Here is a 27384-nt window from a genome sequence, read left to right as displayed (position 1 = left end):
CCCATCTGCAGGGCCACCAAGACAATGGGCAAGCCAGGGCAGAGGTGGTGGCAATTTTGCCCTCAAATTTGCCCTTTTGATTACATAAGGCTGATGGGGACATTGTTGCCTCCTCCCTCAGGGTACCTCTTGGGTATGGAGTAAATTTAAAACTGCTAATTGGATTCTGATTTGCAATTAAGGACGAAATGGGCCAATTCCTCCAGCCCTATTAACCTCCAACAAGTGCTCCTTGCAAGAGGGGCCCAGGTGTGCTGCAGGGGGACAGGGACAGCAGGACAGGGACAGCTCTGGTGTGGTGGCTGCAGCTCTTTCAAAGTCACTCTGGCATCCACACCTTGAGTGCTGTGTCCAGTTCTGGGCTCCTCCATTGCAGAGAGATGTTGAGGTGCTGGAAGGTGTTTGGAGAAGGGCAGCAAGGCTGGGGAGGGGCCTGGAGCAGAGCCCTGTGAGGAGAGGCTGAGGGAGCTGGGGGGGTGCAGCCTGCAGCAGAGGAGGCTCAGGGCAGAGCTCACTGCTGTCTGCAGCTGCCTGCAGGGAGGCTGTAGCCAGGTGGGGTTGGGCTCTGCTGCCAGGCAGGCAGGGCCAGCAGAAGGGGCCAGAGGCTGAAGCTGTGTCAGGGCAGGTTGAGGCTGGAGGTGAGGAGGAAGTTGTTGGCAGAGAGAGTGATTGGCACTGGAATGGGCTGCCCAGGGAGGTGGTGGAGTCTCTGTGGCTGGAGGTGTTGAAGCCAAGTCTGGCTGGGGCACTTAGTGCCATGGTCTGGTTGCTTGGCCAGGGCTGGGTGCTAGGTTGGGCTGGAGGAGCTTGGAGCTCTCTTCCAACCTGCTGATTCTGTGATTCTCTGATCCCAAGCCCCAAAACGCTCCCTTGGCTGCTGTGGCCACACTGAGCTCTGTGCCTGCAGGCTGGCCAGCTCCCACCAGCTACTTGGACACAGCCAGGAGGTTGCTGTGGGAGCAGGTTAGGATGTGTGGGAGCAAAGCTCCCCTCAGATGTCCCAGGTGACCTGGCTGCAAGTGTCTGTTTCATGCTGGGTTTAATCTCTGGGCTCTCTCTGTGCCCAGGCTGGCCCATGGTGGGAGAGGGAGCTTGGGTCTCTAGCGGCTCCTGGGGATGATCTTCCTCCAAGTGTCTTCACCTGAGCTGCAGGAAGGGCTGGCAAGGGACAGCTCTCTGCAGGCTTGGGGTCAGCACAGGTTCAGGGGATGACTGCTCCCATCCCTTCTCCCAAAACTGTAGTGCCATGGGCCACACTGCACTGCTGCCACCGGCAGATGGGCAGCCCCAGGCAGCCCCAGGGCCAGTCCCTACAGACGTGGCCCCACTGGTCCCCAGCCTGCCCCACCACCCTGCTGGCAAGTTGCACAACAGTTCCTCGTTGGCACAGAGAAGGGGGAGGATCTGAAGGCTGTGCTGGGCTATCTGGCAGCACCATGCCAGGCTGGGAGTGAGGTGTCTGGGAATCAGAGCTGTGTCCTCCCTGGGGACATGCAGCCAAAGGCTTGACCCTAGGTGGCCACACACCCGAAATGGCCATTTGAGCAGAGAGGAAGCTGCCTGCAATGGCCTCTGCCAGCACCCATCTTTCACAACGAGGTGCAAGCCCAGGATGAGAAGATAATGAGTTGTGGCACAGAGCCCAGGAGGCTGTGACAGGTCCCCAGGGTAGCGCTGGCCCTGCAGATGGGGAGGGAGTGCTGAGCTCGGGAGCGTTCGTGGGGTGGAAGGTAGGTGAGGGCTGCCTGCAGGCACAGGGACCTGCTGCTGCTGGGCCCCAGCTCCACGTCCAAGGCTGGATTCTGGAGCAGGAGTTGCTCTCAGTGCCTGACCAGTTCTTTGCCACCCCCTGGCTACTGTCCCTCCAACCTGGCCCTCACAGGTGCAGGATGGGGACAGTGCTGGCATGTCCCCAGTGTGGGGGCTGAGTGAGGAAGGGGAGGTGCTGCTCCTGGTCATGGTGCAAAAGGGGTGAGGATGCCTCTGGCCAGAGCAGGATGGGGCCCTGACACCTCAGCCCCCTGCCCCCTGCCCCCTGCCTCCCAGCCCTCGCCTGCTCAGGTGGGTGAGACCAGGCACACTCAGTGTGTGAGAGAGGCTGGCTGAGGTCCCCACTGCCACCTGGGCATGGCTGAGGACCCAGGGGAGGGGCATGCTGGGCTTCAGTGCCAGCCCTGCAGAGCCCCAAGCAGGGAGGATCCTGGAAGGATGGGGACACCCATGTCACCAGCCTGGGGACACCCTGCCACTGCTGAGATACACTGAAGCACGTGGGCTGAGATGGGCCTTTGGGGAGGGCACAGGGAGGGCACAACAAGGTGAAAACGGATGGATTGAAGGGGCTGTGCTGCAGCCCACGATGGAGTGGAGAGCAGCTGGGGGCCTGCAGTGAGGGTAGCAAAGAAGAGCTGAGGGTGTTGGCAAGAAGGTGGAGAAGGGCTGCATGGGCATGAGGCTGTGGGGCATGGGGGCCTGTGGGAGATGCTGGAGGAGGGTGCTGGGGGCTGCCGCTGTGCATGGGGACACAGAGCACATATTACTGGGGCTCAGTGGGGGTGCACAGGGACTGTGAGGAAGGGTGTGCAGGGATCTGGGGGGGGCTGTGCCTGGGGACGGCTCCTGAGAGCCCCTCTGAGCCTCCTGTGGCTCAGCCCACTGGGGCACCACGCTGCTGCCCACCCTCGCCAGGCTAAACTCATCCCAGTCCCTGGGAGCAGGCACTGCAGCAGGGCTCCTGCGGCCACCCTGCCCTCTGCACGGCCCTCGGGCTCTGACCCACACCAGAGCCGCAGGGACCCCACCCCAGGCAGGACCCAGCTGCTCTTCCCTGGGTTTCAGCCCCAGAGGGGCTGGCAGCCCAGCCAGGGGAGCACGGCCGCGCCGGGGCTGTGCCACGCTCCGAGTGTCCCTGCGGGCACAGCCCCTCACACCCCCGGTAATGCAGGGCACGCCACGTGCCAGGCTGCCCATGCGGTGCCAGGGCCCCGGGGCACTGAGTGCCCTGCGCCCTGCAGGCTCCAGAGAGCCAAACCCGCCCCGGCGAGGGCCAAGCTGCTCCTGCCGGAGCTGCTCCACTTGGTATAAATAAACACTGCCAGGCCCCCCGCCTGACCTGATTTGGGGTGCCCTGTGCCCACCACTGCCCGCTGCACCTCGGCCCTTTGCAGCACCGGTGCCGAGAGTAGCCTGAGTGCCCCTGCAACGCCCACGGCCCAAGCCTCTGCCCCGCGGGCACAAGGGCAGAGGCTGCCCACAGAGCTGTGCAGGCAGGGGGCATCTGCTGGCTCCTCACCAACCCAGCCCCCTTGCAAGAGGAGCAGGAAGGAGGTGGGTGGAGAGTGGTACCCCACGGTTCCCCCAGCCACAGCTCCTAGGTGGTGCCCCTGGCAGGTTTCTGAGGGAAAAGAGCAAAGCCAGCTGGTTGCACAACCCTGGCATGGCCAGGCAGGAAGACTGGGCACAGGAGCCCCTCGGCAGGGATGAGCAAGGGTGGGGCTGGAGAAGCATGACTGCCATGGGGAGCAGTTTGGCACGGGGGCTGTGTAGAGCCATGGCAGAGCACCAAGAAGAGGCTGGTGGTGACAAAAAGGGAGTGTCACAGCCCAGGCTGCAAGGACGGAGGGCAGCACTGCCCCCTCTAGTACCACTGCAGGAGGGTCTGACACCTCCCTGGCTCCCCACTCCAGCCCAGAAGTGGGTGAAAGCCTGGAGCCATCCCCACCTCATTCCCCCTAGGGTACAGGTGTGCCCTGCAAGCAGCTGCCAGCCCTGTGCTCTGCAAGGTAGGCAAGAAAGGTGCAGAGGAGCTGTGCCATGGCCCAGGCATTGCCTGACTGGGACACAGTCCCTGCACAAGGTTGGCTGCCAAGTAAGCAGCAGAGCCTGCATCCTGCCCACCACTAAGATATTTCTGCCCAGTGCTGAGATTTTCCTGCCCACCACAGGCAGCTCAGCTCCCCAGCAGAAGTGGGTACATCCCATGTGGACATAGCCCCGAAGCCATGCTCCCTGTGGGCTCCTCCCCTTGTGGTGCTCAGCTGGAGCTGGCTGCCAGCCACCCACCACAGTCATGTTTGCTCTCATATCTCCACAAAGGGCAAGGCATGAGCACAGGCTGGCACAGCTCAGCTGGGGCTGGAGCTGTGCTGGTAGGGCCAGGCACACCCTCACAGGGTGGCTGGGGACCGCTGGCTGGCACCATCCCCTTCTTGCGTCACCACTAGCCTCAAGGGGACATGCCCAGCTCAGACCAAACTGAACTCATCTGGACACAGCTGTGGTAAAAACAAGAGCTGTATTTTGGGTCTGTGCTGGCCATTGGCAGCTCAGCCCACGGCACAGCCTTGCTCTGCCCTAGCCCTGTGCCGGGGACAGGTCCCCAGTGCAGGAAGGGATCCCATTCCATCTGCCCTTGGCTGCTGCAGCCATGTGTGATGCGGTGCCCCGTGGGAAGCAGGTAATGCCCAGCTCCAGGAGTGCCTCCCTTGGCTGCCTGCTCGGGCTTCTTCACTGCCTCAACCACTTGGGGCTCACCAGCAGCACTGGGGCATCCTGGGCACCCGGGTTCGTAAGCTGGCTCCCAGGCTGGCATCAGGACCCAGCAGCAGCCCCAGGGGCGAAGCGGGAGCAGGGCTCCTCTCGCCGTGCGCGGCCCAGCCCGCAGGCACAAGCCCAGCGCTAGTTGTCGAGGATGAGGAAGAGCAGCACCATCAGGACAACGGGGAGGAAGATGAGGAGCAAGCTGAGCGTCTCTGCCAGCAGCAGCAGCGCCAGCAGCAGGAGGTAGCAGCAGCGGCAGCGGCTCTGCAGCCAGCCCAGGCGGCGGATGAGGCAGGGCGGGTAGCGGACGCAGGGCAGGCAGCCGAACATGCGGCTGGTGTGGAAGCGCACCTGGAAGCGATGCTCCAGGGCACCTGCCAGGCCGGGGCGCCGGGGCGGCAGGGCGGGGGGCCGGGGGGTGGCCAGGGCCGCGGGGGAGCTGGGCTGGGCGTGCAGCAGCAGCAGCTCCTCTTGCAGCTTGCAGATCTCCCACTCCAGCATGGGCGTCTTCTGGCGGCAGATGGGGCAGCGGACGCGGCCGAAGTCGGCGGCGCCGGCCGCGTCCATGATGGCCCGCAGGCAGGCGCGGCACAGCCCGTGCCCGCAGTTGAGCAGCGCCGGCTTGTGCCGCTGCTCGTCGTAGGGCTCCGTGCAGATGGGGCACTCGTCCTCGCCGCCCGCCGCCACGTGGCACGGCTCTGCCGCCGCCGAATCGGCGCTCCAGGTCTCCTCGTCCTCGCCGGAGAAGCTCAGGATGGAGCCGGAGGCACTTGCCAGGCTGGGCGACCTTCCCCGCAGCGCAGGGCACAGGCTGGGGCTGGTGCTGCAGGCGGCAGGAGGGTCCTGCCCCGCAGGCGAGGAGGCACCGTGGGCCGGCAGCTTGTCATGCCCGGGCAGGAGCGGCTCCGTTCCATCCTCTGCTGGGGGTGGGCTCCAGCAGCTCCTGGCGGCAGCGGGCATCTCCCTGCGGGGCTGAGGAGGCTCCTGCTCAGGGTGCCCTGACTTCAGAGAGTCACTCTCGCCCCACTGCCCGGCACTGCCATCCCCGCTGGCTGCCTGCACCAGCTGGAGGTCAGGCTCTGCGTCCTCGCCTGCTGCCGGCTCCATGGCAGCGGCTGCTCCACAGCCGCCCCTGCCACCCACTGCCCCCCAGGTGCCCTCGGGGCGGGGTGTGGGACGTCAGCGCAGCTCCAGGGCAGGAGGTGGCCTTCAGCAGGGCTGCCAGAAGGGTTCAGTGACAGCAGCATCCACTCGGCGCCTTATAAGCCCCCTGGTATGTTTTGAGATGCCCTCCCCGAGCAGGCCGTGTCCCCATCACCCTCACCAACGGGGCACCGCAGGGCGGGCAGCGCAGGGAGCATCCAACAGCCACTTCCTCCTTCTTCTCCTCCTCCTCCTCTTCCTCCTCCCCGGCGCCGCCGCGGTACCGACCTGCCGTGCTCCGGCGGCGAGGGCAGCGAGCTGGGTGCGGGCAAGGGGCGCAGGGCGGCAGGAGCGGAGCGGGCAGCGGCTGCCAGCTGCGGGCCGGGCAGGGCCAGGCCCGGGCCGGGCTCTCCCCAGTCTGGTTCGGCAGCTCTTGGAAGCCGCTCAAATGCAGCAGCCCGGGGCAGGTCGCCATGGCCGCGCCAATCAGCTCCGGCAGCCGGGGAGGAGCTGCGCCCGCGGCCGCCTCTGCTGCGCGCAGCCAGCGCTGGGCCTGCCCCGGCCGCGCTGCCGTGCCCGGGGCACCGAGGGCTGCCCCCGGCCGGCTCCCAGCTCACCCCCGTGCAGCACACCAGCATGGGCTGTGCCAGTCCTGACCCCCAGCTCACACCAGCATGGGCTGTGCCAGTCCTGACCCCTCCAGCTCACACCAGTATGGGCTGTGCCTGTCCTGACTCCCAGCTCACACCAGCATGGGCTGTGCCAGTCCTGACCCCCCAGCTCACACCAGCATGGGCTGTGCCAGTCCTGACCCCTCCAGCTCACACCAGTATGGGCTGTGCCTGTCCTGACTCCCAGCTCACACCAGCATGGGCTGTGCCAGTCCTGACCCCCCAGCTCACACCAGCATGGGCTGTGCCAGTCCTGACCCCCCAGCTCACACCAGCATGGGCTGTGCCTGTCCTGACTCCCAGCTCACACCAGCATGGGCTGTGCCAGTCCTGACCCCCCAGCTCACACCAGCATGGGCTGTGCCAGTCCTGACCCTCAGCTCACACCAGCATGGGCTGTGCCAGTCCTGACCCCCAGCTCACACCAGCATGGGCCCTGCACTGCCCCTGTCGAGCCCCTCCAGCTCAGCCCTGTCCTCTGTCTCAGGCACTGGCCCAGCTCTCCTCGCCGTGCCCCATGAGCAGCTCACAGAGCTCAGAAGGAAGAACAGAGCCCAGACAGTGCCCAGCGTGAGGGCACAGCATCAGCAGCCTGCTGCCTGCCCTGTGCTGTGCCCCAGCTGTCCCTGGGGCATGGGCACACGCAGCCAGGCTGGGGGCTGCAGAGGCAACAGCCCCTCACAGCACGGCAGCAGTGGCACTCCCAACAATCACCCAGTTCCCACCCTCAGCCGTGCCAGGGCTGCAGCAGTGCCCGGGGCACTGCTCGCCCCGGGGCTTGGTGCGTGGGAGGGTGGCTGGGTCACAGGTGTGGTGTGGCACTGCTGTCCCTTCCTGCCCCAGCCTGCTCCCAGGGACTGTCCCTGGCTGATTCATGCCCTGGGCCTTAATTGCTATTTACCATGGCACCAAGTCTGCTGAAGTGGGTAAGGAGGGTGGTGGCACTGGCCCCAGTGGGGCAGCAGCAGGGCCAGGCGTGCGCACAGCCCTGCGGCTGCCGGGGAGCAGGCTGGAGGCTGCTGCCTGGCCTGGTCCTGGCTGGAAGCTGCTCCCGGCTGGAAGCTGCTCCCGGGACGGGTCCGGCAGAGCTGGCACACAGCCAGAGGGACACTGCACGGGAACTGGCACTTGGGGAGCTCAGACCTCAGCAGGATGCTGGAGATGAACTGCAGAGACAGGACTGAAGCTTCCTCCTGCCCCCATCTTTGGCCTCATCCACTGGCAGCAGGGGGAACAGGTCCATCAAGGCAGGCTCCTGCTGCAGACACTGCTGCTGCTGCTGCTGACTAAGAGCAGGGTGGAGGACTCCAGGCAACAGCTCACTTCCTCCAGGTCCCACCACAAACAGCTGCTTGCCAAGCCTGCAGCTCCAGCAATGCCCGCGGGCGCTGCTCACCCAGCACGGGGACCCCAGCGGCTGGGTGGCAGTTTGGTCCCATGCAGAAGCCACTCACAGACTTCTCCCATTCCCCCAGCAGGGCGTGGGCATGGGGAGCCAGGCTTCACCCGTGCCAAACCCACACCCCCAGGAGATGGGTCCCCCCTGCCCACCATGGCTCTGCTGCCATTGGGGAAGGACTGGCTGGGTAGATCCAGCCCCTTGGTCCTGGCTGGGATAAGCTCAGCCCGAGGATGAGGCCCGAGGCAGGTGGCTTTGCTGGCTCCTTTATTGGGGCAGAGCTCAGAGGAGGGGTGCAGGGAGCCAGGCTCAGGACCAGGTTTCGGACTGGAAGCGCTGGGCCCGCTCCAGGGCTGCCAAATGCTCCTGTGCCTGGGCGGCTGTCAGGCCCCCCTCCAGCTGCAGCACCGACTGCAGAGCTTCGGCCACCGCCGCGGGCATCTGCTTGGCATTCCTGGAAGACAGAGCAGGCAGCACCACGGAGGGTGAGCAAGAAAACGGGGGGCATACCTGCAGCCCCAGGGCTCAGGGCAGTCCATGGGCTGGGCTGGGGTCCCTGCAGCCAAACTCAGCCCCCAGCACACAGCACAGGCTGCTGCTACCGGAGGGCAGAGGGACTCAGTCTCACCCCACAGCACAGGCTGCCTGGCACCCAATACCTGACAGGCCTGGAGAGGCAGCTGGCAGCACTCTCTCGAGAGCAGCCCTGTTACCCACACAGTGCCCCCCGCCGTGCCCTGCGCAGGCAGAGCCGTGGCACCCAGTGGCACTGCAGCACAGCCTGGCAGCCTTACCCTCAGCCTCTGCATTGCTCCATGTCCCATCGCCCCCAGAGAGTGCCCTGGGGAACAGGCACGAGTCAGCACTCAGCAGCAGAACCACCGAGTGTGGGACATGTCTGAGCCTGAGCTGCCAAAGGAGCAGCTGCTTCAGCCTGGCTGCTGTCTCCCTGTCACCACCCAAAGCTCACAGCTTCACCGGGTGGGAACAGACCCTCTAAGGTCATCTTGTACAGTCCCTCTGCAGGGACCTCTCCAACTGGAGCAGGCTTCCCATGACTACAGCAAGTCTGATCTTGAATGTCTCCAGGGCTGGGGCCTCAGCCACCTGCCTGGGCAGCCTGTGCCAGTCTCTCCCCACCCTCACTGGGCACAACTTCCTCCTGATGTCCAACCTAACCCTGCCCTGCTGCACTTCCAAACCACTGCCCTCAGCCTGTCCCCACAGGCTCTTCTGAACAGTCCCTGCCCAGCCTGCCTGCAGCTCCCCTGCAGATACTCAAATGCAGCTCTGGGTCTCCCTGGAGCCTTCTCTTCTGCAGGCTGAACAGCTCCAAGTTCCCCAGCCTGTCTCCACAGGGGACCTTCTCCAACCCTCTGAGCATCCTCATAGCCTCCTCTAGACCCTCTCCAGCAGGTCCAGGTCTTTTCTGGTGTTGGGGGGCCCATATCTGCACACAGCCCTGCAGGAGAGGTCTCCCCAGAGCAGAGGGGCAGGATCCCCTCTCAATCTCTACCCAGGCTGCTTTGCATGCAGCCCAGGATGCCCTTGGCCTTCTGGGCTGCCAGTGCCCATTGCTGGCTCCTGTCCAGCTGCTCCTCCACCAGCACCCCCAGGTGCTTCTGTTTTGCTGGTGACATTTGTAACCCAGAATCAGTGCAAAACAAGGAGTGAAGAAGACACAAGGTCCCATCTCGAACACACACAAATAGGCTTCCAGTGCCTGAAGGGGCTGCAGGAGAGCTGGGGGGGGTGGGCTTTGGACAAGGGCTGGGAGTGCCAAGGGAAAATGGCTTTGAGCTGGGAGAGGGGAGAGTGAGAGTGGAGAGGAAGAAGCCATTTTTTCCAGTGAGGGTGGGGAGACTCTGGCACAGGTTGCCCAGGGAGGCTGTGGCTGCCTCCTGCCTGGAGGTGTTCAAGGCCAGGTTGAGCCTTAAGCAGCCTGTGCTGGTGGGAGGTGTCCCTGCCCATGGCAAGGGGCTGGCAGTGGCTGATCTTTAAGGTCCTTTTCAACCCCAACCATTCAAGGCTTCAGTGACTCAACACTTCTGAGCAGAAGGAGTCCTTAAGGGAAATCAGAAATTCAGTTTTTCCTGGAGAGAGCTCCAGTGAGGAGCTGACAGCCACAAAAAAACAAACCCAAGCCCAGAGATCAGCTCATCAGAATTTTTCCCAGGCTGCTCCAGTTGGCACAGGCAGCTGGCAACGTCCTTGCCTGTTTCCCAAGAACAAGGCAGGATTCTAACTTGTGTTTGAAGCTGATTAATGTCCCAAAATACCCAGAAAGGAGGTCTTCTTTTTTTGGAAGAGTCATATTGTTTCTGAGTCAGGCAGTGATGTGCAAGTGCAGGCTAATGCAGCCTGCCTCCTGATGGGAAACATGGCACAGAGCTGCCTGCTGCAGAGACAGACACTGGCACCCCTTGGGCCCAGGGCGAGAGGAGCTGGGCACAAGCACACAGAAGAAACAGCCCTGCCTCCCCCGACCCTGCCCCAGCCACCAAGGGCCCAGGAGGGCAGGCACAGAGTGGTGCAGGGCCCAGGGCCACTGCTCAGGGACATGCAGGCTTGGCTTCAGTGTCCCCAGCTCTCCCCTAGTGTGGCTCTAAGTGGGAATGCTGATTTTAGGGGGAAAAAGGCCATTTTCAGGCCAGCCCAGCTGCATCCTCCCACTGGGCACCCTAGTGGCAGTTCACAGCCTGTAGGCAAAGCTGGTGTGACCCTGGGCATCTTCCCACACACTGTGAGCAGCTCAGAGGTGAGAAAATGCCCACTGCCAACAGGACAGATGCCACTTGGACAAGGAAGGGGAAGCTCTCAGACTCCACCTGCATGACAGGGGCTGAGGGTCCCCTTGTGCCAGGAACAAAGTCCCCAGCAAGATGGGTCTCAGAGCAGGCCCTGATGTGCAAAGTATCATCCTCACAGCCACTGCAAAACCCTGCCATGGGCAGAGCTGTGCAGGCCTTGATCTTTCCCTAAGGCTGGTTCTCTTTGGGCAGCCCCAGAATGCCTGCATCAGCATCAGTGAGGCTCTGGTCCCCACCTGCAGCCCTGTGTCCAGCTCTGGGGCCCCCAGCACAAGAAAGACCTGGAGCTGTTGCTGGAGAGGGTCCAGAGGAGGCTACCAAGATGCTCCCTGGGGGGAGAGGCTGGGAAAGTTGGGGCTGTTCAGTCAGGACAAGGGACAATGGCTTTGAGCTGGGAGAGGGGAGAGTGAGAGTGGAGAGAAGGAAGACATTGTTGAGAGTGAGGATAGCGAGACACTGACACAGGTTGCCCAGGGAGGCTGTGGCTGCCCCTTGCTTGGAGGTGCTGAAGGCCAGGCTGGATGAGGCCTTAAGCAAGCTGTGCTGGTGAGAGGTGTCCCTGCCCATGGCAGGGGCTGGCACTGGAAGATGTTCAAGGTCCCTTCCAGTGCAGACCATTCTGTGAATCTCTGAGTCAGGGAGTGGCAGAGAAGAGGGAAGGAGCAGAGGATGGAGCCATGGAGAGCACCAAGCCCAGTGATCACCAGGTCTCAGCAACTGGGCTGTAGGTGTAGGCACAACACCAAGCCTCAGGTGCAGGCAGATGCAGGAAACCAAAGCCCAGACCCACAGGCAGGAGCCCCCCCAGGCCCTGCCATGCAGTGCAGCACAGCAGCCTGGGCAGCAGCACTGGCACAGCAGCGGGCGAGGGGCAGTGGGCGGCCTGGCCTCTGCCTCCTGAGCAGGAAACAAGAATCTCCTTCTCCCAGGAATGCAGCAGGGCCAGTCTCACCCTGCCAGGCACCAGGGAGTTCCTCTCTCCTGCAGGACAGGCAGGCAGGAGCCTCCTGCAATCTCTGGTGGTGTCAGCAGCAGGGCAGGGGTTTGTGTGGCGCCCTGCGGGTCACAGGGTGCACAGCTAACAGCAGCCTGCTGCCAGCTCCAGGAGCCCAGAGCATTGCACAACTCACCCTGGGCAGCAGCCTCCCTGCCTCACAGGCAGTGCCTAGAGCAGGCAGGAGAAGGGCTCTGCCCAGGAACAGAGCCACAGAGCCAGGAAGGGAGCTGCAGATGCTCTGTTTCCAAAGGCCAGGCTCCACGCTCTGTTCAGAGGCTGAAGATCTCCAAGCAGCCCAAGGTCACCACCTGGGAAGTGACTGAGCTGTCAGAGGCAGGCTGCAGTGCAGAGTGGTCAGCCCTGGGTGCAGAGCCAGCCAGGATGTGCTGAGGGTCCCAAAAGTTGCTGCTCACAAGCCCCAGCAGCACTGCAGCTCAGGCACTTTGGGCTTCCAAAGGCCCCTGCCCACCCCAGCAGCCACAGCAACTGCACAAGGCCTTTGCTCCAGCTTCACTGAGCCCCTCCAGAGGCCAGAAGTGTTAGGCCAGAGCCCTTCAATGGACAGACCTGCCAGAGGTCAGAGGCCAGGCAGGAGATGCTGGCAGTTGGAGGGATGGGCACACAGGGTGAGCTGCAGCAGCTTTACCATGGCTCTGTCCCTCCTACTCAGAGTTCAGGCAAGAAGCAGCCCTCCCAGAGCAGAAGGCATGGAGCAGAACTGCCAGTCCCCCTCAGGAATGCCTCCAGGGAGGCAGGGAAGCAGCAAGGTGCATCCCTGCTGCACACAGGCCTCTCACTCACCCAGCCAGGTAGAGGTGAGCACTCCTGCTGCTCAGCAGCTCCCACAGCAGCCTGCCCTGCTCCCGGATGCGGTGCTGGACGTAAACCTTCTCCTCCTGCAGGGAAACATGGTGCTGAGCCCCCCAGCCCTGGCAGCAGTCCTGGCCCCATCACACCTGCCCAGTGCCTTCGGGCTGCTCCCCCAGTCCTGGGGCAGCACAGCCCTCCAGAGCACGGGGCACAAGGGGCAGCAGCTGAACCAACCATCTTGCAGGGGAGGGCATCCCCACACCTCACATCAGTGCACTGAGAGGACCTGGTGGAAGGGAAGTGCAGCAGCAGAAGCTTCAGCAGTGAGTGTGCCCCAGGTAGCACCCCCAAATTCTTAGTCTGCCTCCTTCACCTCTGCTGGAGACCTGGGAAGTCCCTGTGAGCCCTTCAGCCCTGCCAGCACGGGCAAAGAAAGCTCTGTGCCCCTCCCCATGCCAAGGCTGCTGCGGGGTGAGACTCTTCCCACACTCCTGGCTGCTGGTCCTGGCCCTGTCACCTACTGACAACCTGAACAGCTTGGAGGGAGGTTGAGGGAGCTGGGCCTGTTTAGCCTGGAGAAGAGGAGGCTCAGAGGTGATCTTATTACTGTCTACAACTACCTGAAGGGGCATTGTAGCCAGGTGGGGGGTGGCCTCTTCTCCCAGGCAACCAACAATAGAACAAGGGGACACAGTCTCAAGTTGTGCCAGGGTAGGTATAGGCTGGATATTAGGAGGAAGTTGTTGGCAGAGAGAGTGATTGGCATTGGAATGGGCTGCCCAGGGAGGTGGTGGAGGCACCGTGCCTGGGGGTGTTCAAGAAAAGACTGGATGAGGCACTTAGTGCCATGGTCTGGTTCACTGGCTAGGGCTGGGTGCTAGGTTGGACTGGATGATCTTGGAGGTCTCTTCCAACCTGGTTGATTCTATGAAAGGTGGAGGGACAACCTCAGCCCTTACCCCTGCCCCTCTGCAGGGCACAGTGCAGGCTGAGGCAGGAGAGCACACAAAGGGTTAACTCCGAGACTTGAGGCTGCCTACGGCCCTGGCTGCTGCCCAAGAGGAACACCACTGCCAACGTGCCTGAATTCACTGCTGGCCAGGCTGCTCCTCCACCACAAAGGTGACACTGTGCTGGAGGCCAGGCCCTCTGCTGTGTCTCCCACCACGCAGGGCTCTGCACAGCCTCCTCCTGCCCCCCACAGCCTGCCCCAACGCCAGCAGCTCTCACTGCATCTCAGGCTCCCTGCACACAGCAGGCATGTATGGGAACAAGCCTGGGCAGCAACCAGCCCTGGCTGGCACAAGAGCTGGGCACCATGTGCCTGGGCACTGCACGGGCAGCAGGTCCCCCACAGCTCCTGGGGCTGCACTGCTCTGGGGGCTGGGCACCCTGGGTACAACTCCCTGCTGGCCACTCGTGACTCACAGACACACAGAATGGCCTTCAAGCTCAGCCAGTGCCAGCCCCTGCCATGGGCAGGGACACCTCCCACCAGCACAGCTTGCTCAAGGCCTCATCCAGCCTGGCCTTCAGCACCTCCAGGCAGGGAGCAGCCACAGCCTTCCTGGGCAGCCTCTGCCAGGCTCTCCCCACCCTCACTCTCAACAATTTCTTCCTCCTCTCCACTCTCACTGTCCCCTCTCCCAGCTCAAAGCCATTGTCCCTCAGCCTGCCACTCCAGCCCTTCTCCAAAGTCCCTCCCCAGCTCTCCTGCAGCCCCTTCAGGTACTGGAAGCTGCTCTGAGCTCTCCCTGGAGCTTTGTCTTCCCTAGGCTGAAGAGCCCCAACTCTCCCAGCCTGTGCCTACAGCAGAGCTTCTCCATCCCTGAGAGTATCTTGGTGGCCTCCTCTGGACCCTCTCCAACAGTTCTAGGTCCTTTTTGTGCTGGGGGCCCCAGAGCAGTGGGGTCTCACTAGAGCAGAGTGATGCAGGAGGTAAGCAAGCCCCTTGCAAGCACCAGCCTCAGCATGGTGAACATTCATCAGCTAAGTGGTGACAGAGGCTCTGCCAGTGAGGCTGAGGCTGCCAGAGGGTCATTTAAGGACCTGCTAGAGCTACCCAGAAGGCAGAGCACCCTGGTGGCAGCCGTGGGTCACCACACCTCAGCTGTACCCCAGCATCCTGCCGAGCACTGGCGGCAGCTGCGTTAGGCTGGGACCCAGCAGCCTACACCATGGGGCTGAGGGCATATGGCACAAAGGGGACCTCACCGAGAGAAAAGGGAATCCTGCTCCGTTCTGGGGCACCCCAGCTCCTGCCAGGCTCTTTGAGAACACAGGTTTTGAGGAGCTATGGCATCTCCTAGAGCTGCAGGTATATGGCCCAGGGCAGCACATGCTGCTCGGCTGCCCACAGGACCTGTGCCAGAGTCTCTCCACCAGTCCTGGGCTCAGGAGCACTGTGAGCATGAAGCGAGGTGACTCATGGCAACCAGAGGCTCTTGTCTGCTCCAAAAGCAGGAGGTGGGGGCAAGTAGAGCAAGAAGAGCCCCTAGGGCTGCCTGGTCCACTCCACAGATCTCAGCTTCCTACTGAGACCCACAGCTGAGCAGAGGATGAGGATGAGAGCAGGGCAAAGGCACAACTCCTCGTGTAGCAGATGAGCTCCCTCTGACACTGCCAGGACTTGGTGGCACAAGAGCCTTGTGACAAACTGCTCTGCCCCACAGAGCAGGCAGAGAAGGGAGGCCAGGAGGCACTTGCCAGTGTGAGCCCCATTCCTCCAGAGTCTGCGGGGGCAGGAGGGGGCTCTGGGGCCACTCTCCAGGTCCCAGGAGCAGCAGGTGCCCCCTCACTGTGTAAACCACCACAAAAGAGGCAGGCAGGTGAGCCAGTGAACCTCTGCAGTGCTGCTCCTGCCCTTCAAAGGCCTGGAAAGGCTTCAGAGAAGCCTTCAGCTCAGGCCAGGCAAGCGACCCGATAAGAGCTGCTGGCGCAGGGCCAAGGCATGCAGGCAGCCAGGAGAGGCCTGCGGCAGCTGAGCCACCGAGATCCCCACTCACTGACCCTCCTATCAGATCTCTGCTTCAGAGGCACTGAGCACCCAGTGCCACCAAGGGACAGGGTGAGGCAGTGACACAGTCCCAGTGCAGGGCTGTGGCATAAAGAGGCCTGCAGCTCCAAGTGGGGCTGAGAGCTCAGCACCACAGACACTGCCTGGCAAAGAGGAGAGAGAAGCGAGGGGCTGAGCTCTGGGGGGTCTTGTTTCTCCAGGGAGCTTCCTCCTGCATGGCTGAGGCTTGAGCAGAGCTGGCATGGAAGCCAAGCTCCTTGGCCTCAGAGGGACACGGTGGGGAGGGTGGCACTCAAAGAAAGGTTGTTGCCTGCTGACCCCTCCAGGAGGCTGGGAGCCTTTTATCGCTCACATGCTGCAGCCAAACAGAGCTGGCTGCCACCTTATCTGCCCAGCACTCAGGAGCCCTGGCCCAGCAACCTTCCCAGCTCAGCCACACAACCCCCAGCTGCCTGCTGGCACTGCCATGTGGGTGCTGGCTGAGATCCCTACCCAGGTGGTGTGGGAGAAGGAGGTGACCACTGTGCCACCCCACCAGGCCCTTCACTAGGGGCTGGAACCATTGGCAGAAGTCCATCAGTGCTGCCTGAGGTGCTTCTGTGGCCACCCTCCTCCCGTGGGAACTGACCTGGTCCCTGGAGAAGGCTGTGAACAGCGTCAGGAAGCCCTTTGCCACCAGCTCCTCCCACTCTGCCTGGCAGTAGAAATCCCCGGATCGATGGCGGCAGCCGAAGAACAGGTAGCTCCCTGCAGAGGGCAGGGCAGGGGCTGTGCTGGGGCACCACAGGCCCTGCCACTGCTGCTGCCTGCCAGGCCTGTGTCAGGGCCACAGGGCTCTCACCTCTTTGCCAGTCCTGGACTCAGTAGCACTGTGAGCATGAAGCCAGGTGGCTTGTGGCAACCAGAGGCTCTCGTCTGCTGCAAAAGCAGGAGGTGGAGGGCAGGTAGGGCAAGAAGAGCCCCCAGGGCTGCCTGGTCCCCTCCACAGGCCTCAGCTTCCTGCTGAGACCCACAGCTGAGCTGGGGGATGAGGATGGGAGAAGGGTGAGGGCACAACTCGTGCAGCAGCAGGTGAGCTCCATAACTCATCTCCACTCACAGAGGGCAGGGGAAGCTCTGCAGAGCCCTGTCCAGCCCCAGGGGCCTTGCAGCACAGCCTGGGAATAACCACAGGCTGCTCTGCTCCTCACCTGTCCCACAGCCCAGGCTGCTCCCACCCAAACCCAGCAAAGCCTGGGCCTGTCCAGCCCCCAGGAGCCCCCTCCCCCTGTCTGCAGCAAAGCACCCCGAGTGCCTTCCAGGCCCACCTCTCACCTCTCCTCCCCTGTGCCACCCGCTCCTGTATCGCCGCTCGGAAAGGTGCCACCCCCGTGCCAGGGCCAATCATGACCACAGGGGTGCCAGGGTCAGCTGGGAACTTCAGTCCTCCTTTCTTCACCCACAGAGGCACCCGGACATCACCTGCAAAACAGAGGTGATTGGCATCACCCCCCGCCACCACTGCACCCCCTGCAGAGGGCAAGACCCAAGCCTTCCAAGATGCTCTGGAGATAGGGACAGTGCCACCCTGGCACCATGGCAGGCACACTCAGTGTGAGCCCCACAGCACAGTCCCCTCACACAGTCTGTGCCAGGGAAGACAGCAGTGGTGCTGAGCACGGAGTGCAACCTGGCTGTCAAATAAGGGAGGGCCAAACTTGCCTCCTCTGGGAGTCAGATGGGGTCCCTCAGCCCTCCCCTAGGTACTCTGAGAAGGCTCAGTCCTGCCCTGGACTCACACAGAGTGATTCTCTACCATCCTGCCAAGGGGAGACCCTGTGAGCTTGACACATTTGCCTGGGGACCTAAGCATAGTTAGAGCAGAGGAGCAGCAGCAGAGGCAGGAGGACATCCTCAAAGGATCATCTTTCCCAGAGCTGATGCTATGGGGCTGGAGCTGCCCAGCAGTCAGAGCACTACCAGACACAGGATGCCAGGAGCAGTCCACTCTGGGGCACACTGGCACTGGGAGCAGGAGGGTCAAGCAGCTGGGAGGAAAGCAGGAGCTCAGGGTGCTCGGGACAAGCTGGAGGAGCATGCAGTGCTCTGGAGAGGATGGGAGCAGCAAGGAAGAACAGCTCCAAGAGCTCAGCCTGCTCCAGCTCCCCCAGGGCAGTGTGCTCCACTCAGGGTGCCAGCAGCTCCAGCAAGCACCCAGCTGCACTACAGCCCCATGGCAGGCACCCAGGGGCACACAGGTTCCAGGCTGGAGGGGAGCTGCGCTCCCTGGCTCTGGATCACTGGGAGCTGCGCTCCCTGGCTCTGGATCACTGGGAGCTGCGCTCCCTGGCTCTGGATCACTGGGAGCTGCGCTCCCTGGGCTCTGGGTCACTGGGAGCTGCGCTCCCTTAGCTCTGGATCACTGGGAGCTGCGCTCCCTGGCTCTGGATCACTGGGAGCTGCGCTCCCTGGGCTCTGGGTCACTGGGAGCTGCGCTCCCTGGCTCTGGATCACTGGGAGCTGCGCTCCCTTAGCTCTGGATCACTGGGAGCTGCGCTCCCTTAGCTCTGGATCACTGGGAGCTGCGCTCCCTGGCTCTGGATCACTGGGAGCTGCGCTCCCTGGCTCTGGATCACTGGGAGCTGCGCTCCCTGGGCTCTGGGTCACTGGGAGCTGCGCTCCCTGGGCTCTGGGTCACTGGGAGCTGCGCTCCCTGGCTCTGGGTCACTGGGAGCTGCGCTCCCTGGCTCTGGATCACTGGGAGCTGCGCTCCCTTAGCTCTGGATCACTGGGAGCTGCGCTCCCTGGCTCTGGGTCACTGGGAGCTGCGCTCCCTGGCTCTGGATCACTGGGAGCTGCGCTCCCTGGCTCTGGATCACTGGGAGCTGCGCTCCCTGGCTCTGGGTCACTGGGAGCTGCGCTCCCTGGCTCTGGATCACTGGGAGCTGCGCTCCCTGGCTCTGGGCTGAGGGAAGCTGCGCTCCCTTGGCTCTGGATCACTGGGAGCTGCGCTCCCTGGGCTCTGGGTCACTGGGAGCTGCGCTCCCTGGGCTCTGGGTCACTGGGAGCTGCGCTCCCTGGCTCTGGGTCACTGGGAGCTGCGCTCCCTGGCTCTGGGTCACTGGGAGCTGCGCTCCCTTAGCTCTGGATCACTGGGAGCTGCGCTCCCTGGCTCTGGATCACTGGGAGCTGCGCTCCCTGGCTCTGGATCACTGGGAGCTGCGCTCCCTGGGCTCTGGGTCACTGGGAGCTGCGCTCCCTTAGCTCTGGGTCACTGGGAGCTGCGCTCCCTGGCTCTGGGTCACTGGGAGCTGCGCTCCCTGGCTCTGGATCACTGGGAGCTGCGCTCCCTGGCTCTGGATCACTGGGAGCTGCGCTCCCTGGCTCTGGGCTGAGGGAAGCTGCGCTCCCTGGGCTCTGGATCACTGGGAGCTGCGCTCCCTGGGCTCTGGATCACTGGGAGCTGCGCTCCCTGGGCTCTGGATCACTGGGAGCTGCGCTCCCTGGGCTCTGGATCACTGGGAGCTGCGCTCCCTGGGCTCTGGATCACTGGGAGCTGCGCTCCCTGGGCTCTGGATCACTGGGAGCTGCGCTCCCTGGGCTCTGGATCACTGGGAGCTGCGCTCCCTGGCTCTGGATCACCGGGAGCTGTGCTCCCTGGCTCTGGATCACTGGGAGCTGTGCTCCCTGGCTCTGGATCACCGGGAGCTGTGCTCCCTGGCTCTGGATCACTGGGAGCTGTGCTCCCTGGCTCTGGATCACTGGGAGCTGCGCTCCCTGGGCTCTGGATCACTGGGAGCTGTGCTCCCTGGGCTCTGGATCACTGGGAGCTGTGCTCCCTTGGCTCTGGATCACCGGGAGCTGTGCTCCCTGGCTCTGGATCACTGGGAGCTGTGTTACCTGTCTCTGGGCTGAGGGAAGCCAGCCAGGTGGAGCAGAGCCCACGCCGGGGTTTGCTGAGCCGCGTCTTGTACCGCACCACTGCCACGAGGATCTGGATCCGGTCAGGGTGAGCCTGTGTCCAGACAGCAGCTGTGGGAAAGGAGAAGACACCCAGCACAGCTCTGCAGAAAGAGCCCAGTGCCTCCTCCAGGGGCAACGCCTGTGCCCAGCTCCTGCCAGGGCATCTGCATCATTTGTCCCAGCCAGAAGCAGCCACTCGGGCACAGCACAGAGCATGCTCTCGCCCAAAGCCTCTCCAGAAAGGAGAGAGGAACACTTGGGGAGTGCTCTGCACAGCCAGAGACTGTCCAGCCAAGAGGCCCCCGCGGAAGGCAAATGCCACCTCAGCTTGTGCTGCCATCTGCCAAACCACCCGGGCCACTACCACCTATGGCACAGCCTCTGACCGCTGCGTGGGTGCTCTACACCCACTGCCACCTCCTGGCAGCAGCAGGAAGCAGCATTCGCCCTTCCCACAGCCACACCACCCAGGGATGCTCCCAGCCTCCGTGGCACCACCTCCCACTGCTCCCAAAGGCACCAGACCTCTGCAGCACACTGGGCCAGCCCCAGCACCTGCAGAGGGGCAAGCACCATAGTTCAGAGGCTGGCACAGCCCAAGGTTAACATCCAGCACGTTAGGCTGGCACAGGCTCACCATGGGGCTCAGGTGAGATGCTCAAAAGCATAGCTCATTCTGTCCCATCCCATCCCCTTCCTGCCTCCATCCTCATTGTGTCCCATCCCAATCTCATCCTGTCCCAGACCATTTCCATCCTGTGCCTGTCCCAATCTCATCCCATCCCCATCCATATCCTATTATTCTATCCACATCCTTGTTCCTATTTTCATTCTGTCCCCATCTGCTTCCCATTCTTTCACTGTCCTCATCTTGTTTCCATCTCATCCCCATCCCTGTCCCATGCAGGCTGAACACCCTCAATGTGCATGGCACCACCAATCAGCCCTGGCCCTGCCAGACCCTCAGCTCAGAGCCTGGCAGGAGGCCCAAGGGCAGCAGTTCCTACCAGCATAGAGGAGGCAATGGAGAAGGCCCTGGGCCGGATGCGTGGGATGAGCTCCAGCAGGTACTCAGGTGGGATTGCAGAGGTGGTGTGAGGGAAATCCCAGAGGACCTGCAGGGCAAGGGGAGCTCAGCCCAGAACACTCTAGAACATCCCTGCCCACTCCTCAGGGTGCCAGCCTGTCCCACGCTGCTGTGCCACCCAGCCCTCCACCACAGGCACCCCTCCAGCTGCCCCTGAACACCAACTGCCCTGTGCCACTGCCCCAGCCCCAGGCTGCAGCCCCCAGGAACAGCTGCAGCAGGTTTAGGCACTAGGGGAACCCAAAGACAGCTCAGCAGGTGGGGGAGGAGATGAAATTCCCCTGCCAGGATCACAGCACCTGTCTGGGTACTTCACAGCATGGCACAGCCCCTGAGCACCTACTTGGGTGCTCCACAGCATGGCACAGCCCCTGAGCACTGCCTGGGTACTTCACAGCATGGCACAGCCCCTGAGCACTGCCTGGGTACTTCACAGCATGGCACAGCCCCTGAGCACTGCCTGGGTGTCCCACAGTGCGGCACAGCCCCAGTCACTATCTGGGTGCCCTGCAGCATGGCACAGCCCCTGACTACCTATCTGGGTGCTCCACAGCATGGCACAGCCCCTGAGCACTGCCTGGGTGCCCTGCAGCATGGCACAGCCCCTGAGCACAGAGCAGGCTGGCCATGCTGCCCAGTCTCACCTCCAGCGTGGTCCTGCGGGGCCGGTTGCAGTAGCTGTAGAGCTCCTCCTGGCCCTGGGCAGAGCTGAGCTCCTGCAGCTTCTCCCTCTCCAGGGGGCTGGGGGAGCAGCAGGCCAGCAGGTGGAAGAAGGAGCGGCGAGGCACGCAGCAGATGTCCAGGTAGTGTGTGACCAGGTGCCCGAGGCTGCAGGGCTGCGGCAGCAGGGGGGGCAGGGCTGTGCCTGCAGGGCGAGGCAGGGGCGCGGCTCAGCGCCAGCACCGCCATGCCCCAACGCTGCCCCCCCGCCGGGCACCAAACCAGGGCACTGCAGCCAACTTCAACTACCCCCCTGTGGCCACCACTCCCTCCTGCTCTGCCCAGATGGCTTTTCACCCCCAGGTGTGCAGCAGAGGGCAAAACCTTGCCCACACGGTGCAGTGCCAGGCCTGTCCCTGTGTCCTGCTCCTCCCCGCGGGTGTGGGGAGCAGCCTGAATTTCCCTTGGGTTTGCCTGCCAGGCTAAAAGCTCAGCACTGACAGACACAGAGGGTGGAGGGGGAATGGGCACTCAAGAGACAGGAGAGAAGCCTGACCCAGTACCACAGAATCACGGAATGGTTTGGGTGGGAAGGGATCTGTAAAGCTGATCTAGTCCAAGCCTCCCCAGGGGGGCAATCTGCAACCAGAGCAGGCTGCTCAGAGCCACAACCAACCTCACCTGGGATGGTTCCAGCCATGGGGCAGCCCACACACCTCTGGGAAATCTCTACCAGGCTCTCCCCACCCTCAGTGTCAGACATTTCTCCCTTCTCTCCACTCTCAATCTCCCTCTTTCAGTTCAAACCCTCACCCCTTGGCCTGCCCCAACAGGCCCTGCTCAAAACTGTCCCCAGCTTTCTGATCAATCCCTTGAAGCACTGCAAGGTCTCCCTGCAGCCTTCTCTTCTCCAGGCTGAACACCCCCAACTCTCCCAGCCTGGCCTCACAGCAGAGCCCTTCCAGCCTTGCTGTGGCCTCCTCTGGCCCTGCTCCAGCAGGTCCCTGCCTGTGCTGAGCACTCCAGAGCTGGGCACAGCAGTACCAGTGGTGACTGCAGAGCCACAAGTGGCTCTCGTTTTCTCCAGCTGCTGCTGCTGGTTTGTGGCTGCAGAAGCAGCTGCAGTAGGTGCCTGGAGCTCAGAGTGGAGCCCTGCAAGGCTCAGGCAAGGAAGCACAAACTACCCAGCTCGGGTGTTAGGCTGGGGGGGCTGCAGCACCCTCCACACTGCTGGAGGCTGCACAGAAACAAGGCTTGGGTGCAGCCTGTGCACAGCTGGATTCCCCTGAGCCACCCTGGCCCTAAGGTGGGATCCACAGGCACACAGCACTGGGAGGGCAGGAGAGCTCCCATGCTCCCAGACAGGTAGCTGTACTGCAGCCTTCAGCCACCCCTGGGTCCCTCTGAAGCAACAGAGAAGTAGAGCTGCAGGCTGGGCCAGAGCTCAGAGGCTGCTCCGTGCCAGCAGGCGGGGAAGCAGCAGGCAGGACCTACCAGGCTCCGTGGGCTCCAGCACAAAGAGTCTGTCTGGATCCAGGCGCAGCAGCTGGCAGAACTGCTGCACATCTTCAGGGCAGTTCTGGGGCTGGATCATCACCACGTCCCCTGCAGAGTACCTGTGGGGGCAGCAAGACCTGCCAGGGGCACAGCACCACCAGCCCAAGCAGCACCCACCCCAGGGCAGAGGCCACAACTCAAACTTCCAGTGTCACTAATCACAGAGCCACAGGATGTTAGGGGCTGGAAGTGACCTCTGGAGATCATCCAGGCCAACCCCCTGCCAGAGCAGGAGCACCCAGGGCAGGGCACACAGGGACACAGCCAGGTGGGGCTTGAAAGTCTCCAGAGCAGGAGGCTCCACAGCCTCTCTGGGCAGCCTGCTCCAGGCTCCAGCACCCTCATACCAAACAAGTTTCTCCTGGTGTTGAGGTGGAACCTCCTGGGTCCCAGTTCGTGTCCACTGCCTCAGGACACCACTGAAGAGAGCCTGGCCCCTTCTTGGCACCCACCCCTCACCCATCTGCAACCACCCATAAGATCTCCTCTCAGGCTGCTCTGCTGCAGGCTCACCAGCCCCAGGGCTCTCAGCCTCTCCTCATCACACAGATGTTCCAGGCCCTCCAGCATCCTCACAGCCTCCCTTGGACTCTCCCCAGTATATCCCTGTCACTCTTGAACCAGGGAGCCCAGAACTGGACGCAGCACTCCAGCTGTGCTCTCACCGGGGCAGAGCTGAGTGCTCTGCACAGCTGGCAAGGCGAAGGGAGCACGGAGAGGGACAGCCCAGCAGGACCACGCCCAGGAGGCTGAGGCAGTGAGCAGGCAGCCCAGGCCAGGCGGGGCGGGAGGGACGCTCACCTGATGCCCGAGCCGCTGACATCCAGCTCCAGCAGGCGCACGTCCTGGAAGTGTGTCTCTGCTGTCACCCGCTGGTTGGCCACCAGCCGCGCACCGAAGGGACACTGCTCGGAGGGCTCAGCCCGCGGAGCTGCCGGCAGCTGCAGCCCACCCTCGGGGCTCGGAGAGTCCTCAGGCAGGAAGTGCAGGAGGTACTTTGGGGGCAGGCTGCGGGGAGCAGAGCGATGCAGTTACCTCCATGCCACAGCTCTCTGCTGCTGCAGCACTGGAGGCAGGGAGAGGCCTGAAGTCTCCCCTGACCCCACCACACACTGTCCCTGACCCCTGCAGCTGGCCTATGGCAAGGGAAAGCAATGAATCATGGAATGGTCTGGGCTGGAAAGGAGCTCCAAAGCTCATTCAGCCCAACCCCCTCTGCACTCAGCAGGGACATGCTCAGCTAGATCAGGCTGCCCAGAGCTCTGCCCAGCCTCACCTTGGGTATCTGCAGGGATGGGCCTCAACCACCTCCCTGGGCAACCTGCTGCAGTGTTCCAGCAGCCTCCTGGTAAGGACAACTGCCAGGAGGAAACCCCAAACACTGCAGAGCAGGCAGAGGGAGGCTGTGTGGGCACACAGGCTGGGCAGGTCTGCCACAGCCAGAGGAACACCAGGACAGTGAGATGCATAGAACCTGCCAGGGTAGCTGCCATGCACTGCCAGGGCACAAGGGGACCCCATCCAGAGACAGCCATGGGCAAAGTCCAAGGAGCACTTGGGACACCAGAAACTTTGTGGGGAGGCTTCCTGCTCAAAGCAGAGGTCCCCACCCTGCAGAACAGCCCAGGCAGCTTGGCAGCTCCTGCCCCAGCAGGCCTGGCCACCCTCTGCACTCACCGCACGTCAGGGCTGATGATCTCAAGGCCATGAGGGAGAGGATACAAGGCAAGGACCCTGTCCCATAGGGCCAGGAGCCATGGATCAATCACTGCATCTGGCCTGCAGGGAGAAATGCAGGCTGCAGGGCTGCAGCACCACAGCAGCTCTGCTGCCCCCAGGCAGTGCCACCCCTGGGCATCCACCTCTGCTCCCCTCCACGTCCTTCCCTTCCAGCTTCAGGTCTGCAAACGTGTCCCAGCCACACTCCAAGCAGTCACTCACTCGCTGGGGCCCAACCACAGAACCACCAGCACCCCAAACACCACCCGTGGCAGCCACCCCCACCCCAAACACCACCCGTGGCAGCCACCCCCACCCCGAGCCACACGCAGCCCCTGCCCCAGGCCAGGAGCTTTGGCTGGCACACTGCCCTGTGACACAGCTGTCCTCTGCTCTGAGCAGCTCCTGGCACATGCAGGGGGTTGTGGGACACCCTGGAGAGGACAGTGACACAGGTCCTGGCAGCCCAGCACCCCCAGAGAGCAGCAGGAGGCTGCTGCCTGTGCCTGGGCTGCAGAAGCAGAGCTGTGGTGGCAGCAGCAGGCTGCTGGGGCTGGCGTGAAGGACATCCAGCCCTGCCACCAGCCCGAGGACAAAGCACAGGGCACCCCAGAGCTCCCCACCCTGCCACCCCTCCCCTGGGCTCTCACCCCAAGTCATGCTGGTCGTCTCCCAGTGCCACTGGCAGCAGAGGGTTGCCCCCAAGCTGCAGCAGTCGCTTGTGCAGCTTCTTCGCCACGAAGTTAAACCTGGGCAGAGGAGAAGGGCAGCAGCAGGGGCAAGGCAGCTCCAGCAGCCCCTCAGGAGCCAGCACCTGGCCACTGGGCACTGCCCAGCCTGTGCCTGGGGCAGCCTGGAGAAGCTGGAGCACACAGGCTGTGTCCAGCGCCCAGAAGGGACTCCAAGAGCTGCAGTTCCTCTTCAGGACACTGTGTCCCAGCCACAGAACCACCTCCCCACGCCAGCCCCTCACCATCCCACACAGCTCAGGCACACTCCCAGCCCTCCTACCATGGCTTATGGGCACAGGGGAACAGTCTCTCAGGACAGAGCTGGGACCAGCAGGGCTGTGCCACCTAAACCTGTGCATTTGATGTGTCCTGCTGGCTTGGTCCCCTGAACTGCTGGGTCGTGGGACAGAGAATGGAATGGATCTGACTGGGAAATGGTGTCCCTGACACTGCTCAAAGTGTCTGCTTGAGGGAACAGAGAGGCAGGAGCCCAGCTGCTGGGGGCTGGTAAGGACACGAGGAGGAGGACCAACAAGATCACGACCTTCAGGAGCCCCTTCCAAGCCCTGTCTGTGCCAGTGGCTGGCAGGGGAAGGATTACCTCTCATGTGAGCTGCTGCTCTATGGTCAGGCTCACTCTCCCCTCGCTCACTTTGCTCTCCAGCCCCTCTGGCCTCGCCTGCGGGCAGAGCTGCGAGGAGCAGCTGCCAGAGGCAGGCAGGGAGCTGCAGAGCTGCTTACTTGGGGTAGGAGGAGTCACCGAGGCCCAGCACGGCATAGTCCAGCCGGCAGAGGGAGGAGGGCGCCAGGCTCTTCCGGAACAGAAACCGCCAGAACGTCTGTGAAGGGCAGGGCTGGGCTCAGGCTGCGCCAGGGGAGCTGCCCACAGCTCTCTGCTCGCCCTCTGAGCCTGCAGAGGTGACCCCTGGAGGCAGCCACCGCTGCTACCTGCCAGGAGGATGCTGCTGTGTGAGCCCCCCACGGCCCCTCTCAGCTGTTTAGCTGCCCACACCTCCTGTGCCCCAGGGCTGTCTGGTGCTGCCCCAAAGCTGCCCCTCCAAACCCCACCGTTGCTTGAGCTGCTTTGAGACAGAACTCCAGCCCCTGGCCCAGGAACACGGAAGTGCCACGGGAGGAGCATGCCCTACCTTCATGTTGTCGGGAGGCTCACCCTGGCCAGTGGTTGCACAGACAAAGACCACCAAGGGCTCGTGGATGAGGTTGGCCTGGGGGCACAAACGCAGAGGTCAGGCAGCTACAAACACCTGCCCTGTCCCGGCAGGGCTGCCGAGGTCGCACCCCACGCACACACTGACCACACCTGGAGCCACGCCTGCAGCCCTGCGGGCACAGCCTCCTTGTGCCACCGGCTGCCCCCAGGCCCTACTGCACACCTCGCAGGGCACGGCTGAGCCTCTGCCACCCAGCACGGCCAGACCCCAGCGCCGCTGCTGCGCTCCACTCCCTCAGCCGAGACAGGCAGAGCTGCTCCCGGGAGGGCACGGAGCCGTGCGGCAGGGCCCGGGAAAGGTGGGGCGAGCCAGAAAGGAGTTCGGTGGAGGTGCAGTAGGGCCTGGAGCGCCTGGAACGCCGCCCGGTGCCAGCACTCACCACATGGCAGCTGTGCAGCGCCCGGTGCCAGCACTCACCACATGGCAGCTGTGCAGCGCCCGGTGCCAGCACTCACCACATGGCAGCTGTGCAGCGCCCGGTGCCAGCACTCACCACATGGCAGCTGTGCAGCGCCCGGTGCCAGCACTCACCACATGGCAGCTGTGCAGTGCCCGGTGCCAGCACTCACCACATGGCAGCTGTGCAGTGCCCGGTGCCAGCACTCACCACATGGCAGCTGTGCAGCGCCCGGTGCCAGCACTCACCACATCGCAGCTGCGCAGCGCCCGGTGCCAGCACTCACCACATCGTAGCTGTCCAGCGCCTGGACCCGGCAGCGCAGGTGCCGCCGCTGCGCCTCTCTGCCAACCCTCTCGGCGGTGTCTTCGGCCGTGCCAGTCTGGCTGCCGAAGAGAACGAGGACTCTGCGCTCCGCCATCCGCGGGAGCTCGGAGCGGCTGAGCTCGGAGCGGCTGTGCCCGGGAGCGGCTGAGCTCGGAGCGGCTGTGCCCGGGAGCGGCTGAGCTCGGAGCGGCTGTGCCCGGGAGCGGCTGAGCTCGGAGCGGCTGTGCCCGGGAGCGGCTCACGGCGCCGGGGACCAGCCCCGGGAGGCCTCAGCCCCGGCACCCCCCACCGCCACTTCCGCGTACGTCATCATGCAGCGACGCTGCGTAACGCCGTCACTGCCTTCG

General features: G+C 63.4%; 2 protein-coding genes across 8 annotated transcripts; both read right to left on the bottom strand.

Annotated features, from left to right (window-relative positions):
• Positions 1-4275: 4275 nt before the first annotated feature.
• Positions 4276-7402, bottom strand: LOC135190291 (RING finger protein 208). Its single transcript, XM_064171491.1, has one exon. It carries the CDS (start codon positions 5644-5646, stop codon positions 4678-4680), a length of 969 nt encoding a protein of 322 aa, XP_064027561.1. The 5' UTR covers positions 5647-7402; the 3' UTR covers positions 4276-4677.
• A 363-nt stretch (positions 7403-7765) lies between these two features.
• NDOR1 (NADPH dependent diflavin oxidoreductase 1) lies at positions 7766-27368 on the bottom strand. 7 transcript variants are annotated; one of them, XM_064171486.1, is made up of 14 exons: positions 26997-27362; positions 26230-26307; positions 25823-25920; positions 25001-25099; positions 24309-24410; positions 23433-23639; positions 22569-22690; positions 21059-21279; positions 20335-20442; positions 19265-19379; positions 16700-16846; positions 16014-16132; positions 12361-12455; positions 8003-8206 (listed from the first exon to the last, which is right to left on the bottom strand). In XM_064171486.1, exons 1-14 carry the CDS (start codon positions 27129-27131, stop codon positions 8062-8064), a joined length of 1791 nt encoding a protein of 596 aa, XP_064027556.1. In that variant the 5' UTR covers positions 27132-27362; the 3' UTR covers positions 8003-8061. The 7 variants fall into 7 exon arrangements, with proteins under 7 accessions (XP_064027554.1, XP_064027555.1, XP_064027556.1 ...); XM_064171488.1 differs by lacking the exon at positions 12361-12455 and adding an exon at positions 16227-16303 and having other exon boundaries at positions 8127-8206; positions 26997-27368; XM_064171487.1 differs by lacking the exon at positions 8003-8206 and adding an exon at positions 16227-16303 and having other exon boundaries at positions 12372-12455; positions 26997-27367.
• Positions 27369-27384: the final 16 nt, after the last annotated feature.

This window comes from Pogoniulus pusillus, chromosome 35 (assembly GCF_015220805.1).
Source record: "Pogoniulus pusillus isolate bPogPus1 chromosome 35, bPogPus1.pri, whole genome shotgun sequence".
Lineage (NCBI taxonomy): Eukaryota > Metazoa > Chordata > Aves > Piciformes > Lybiidae > Pogoniulus > Pogoniulus pusillus.
This window is presented reverse-complemented; position numbering and strand designations above follow the sequence as displayed.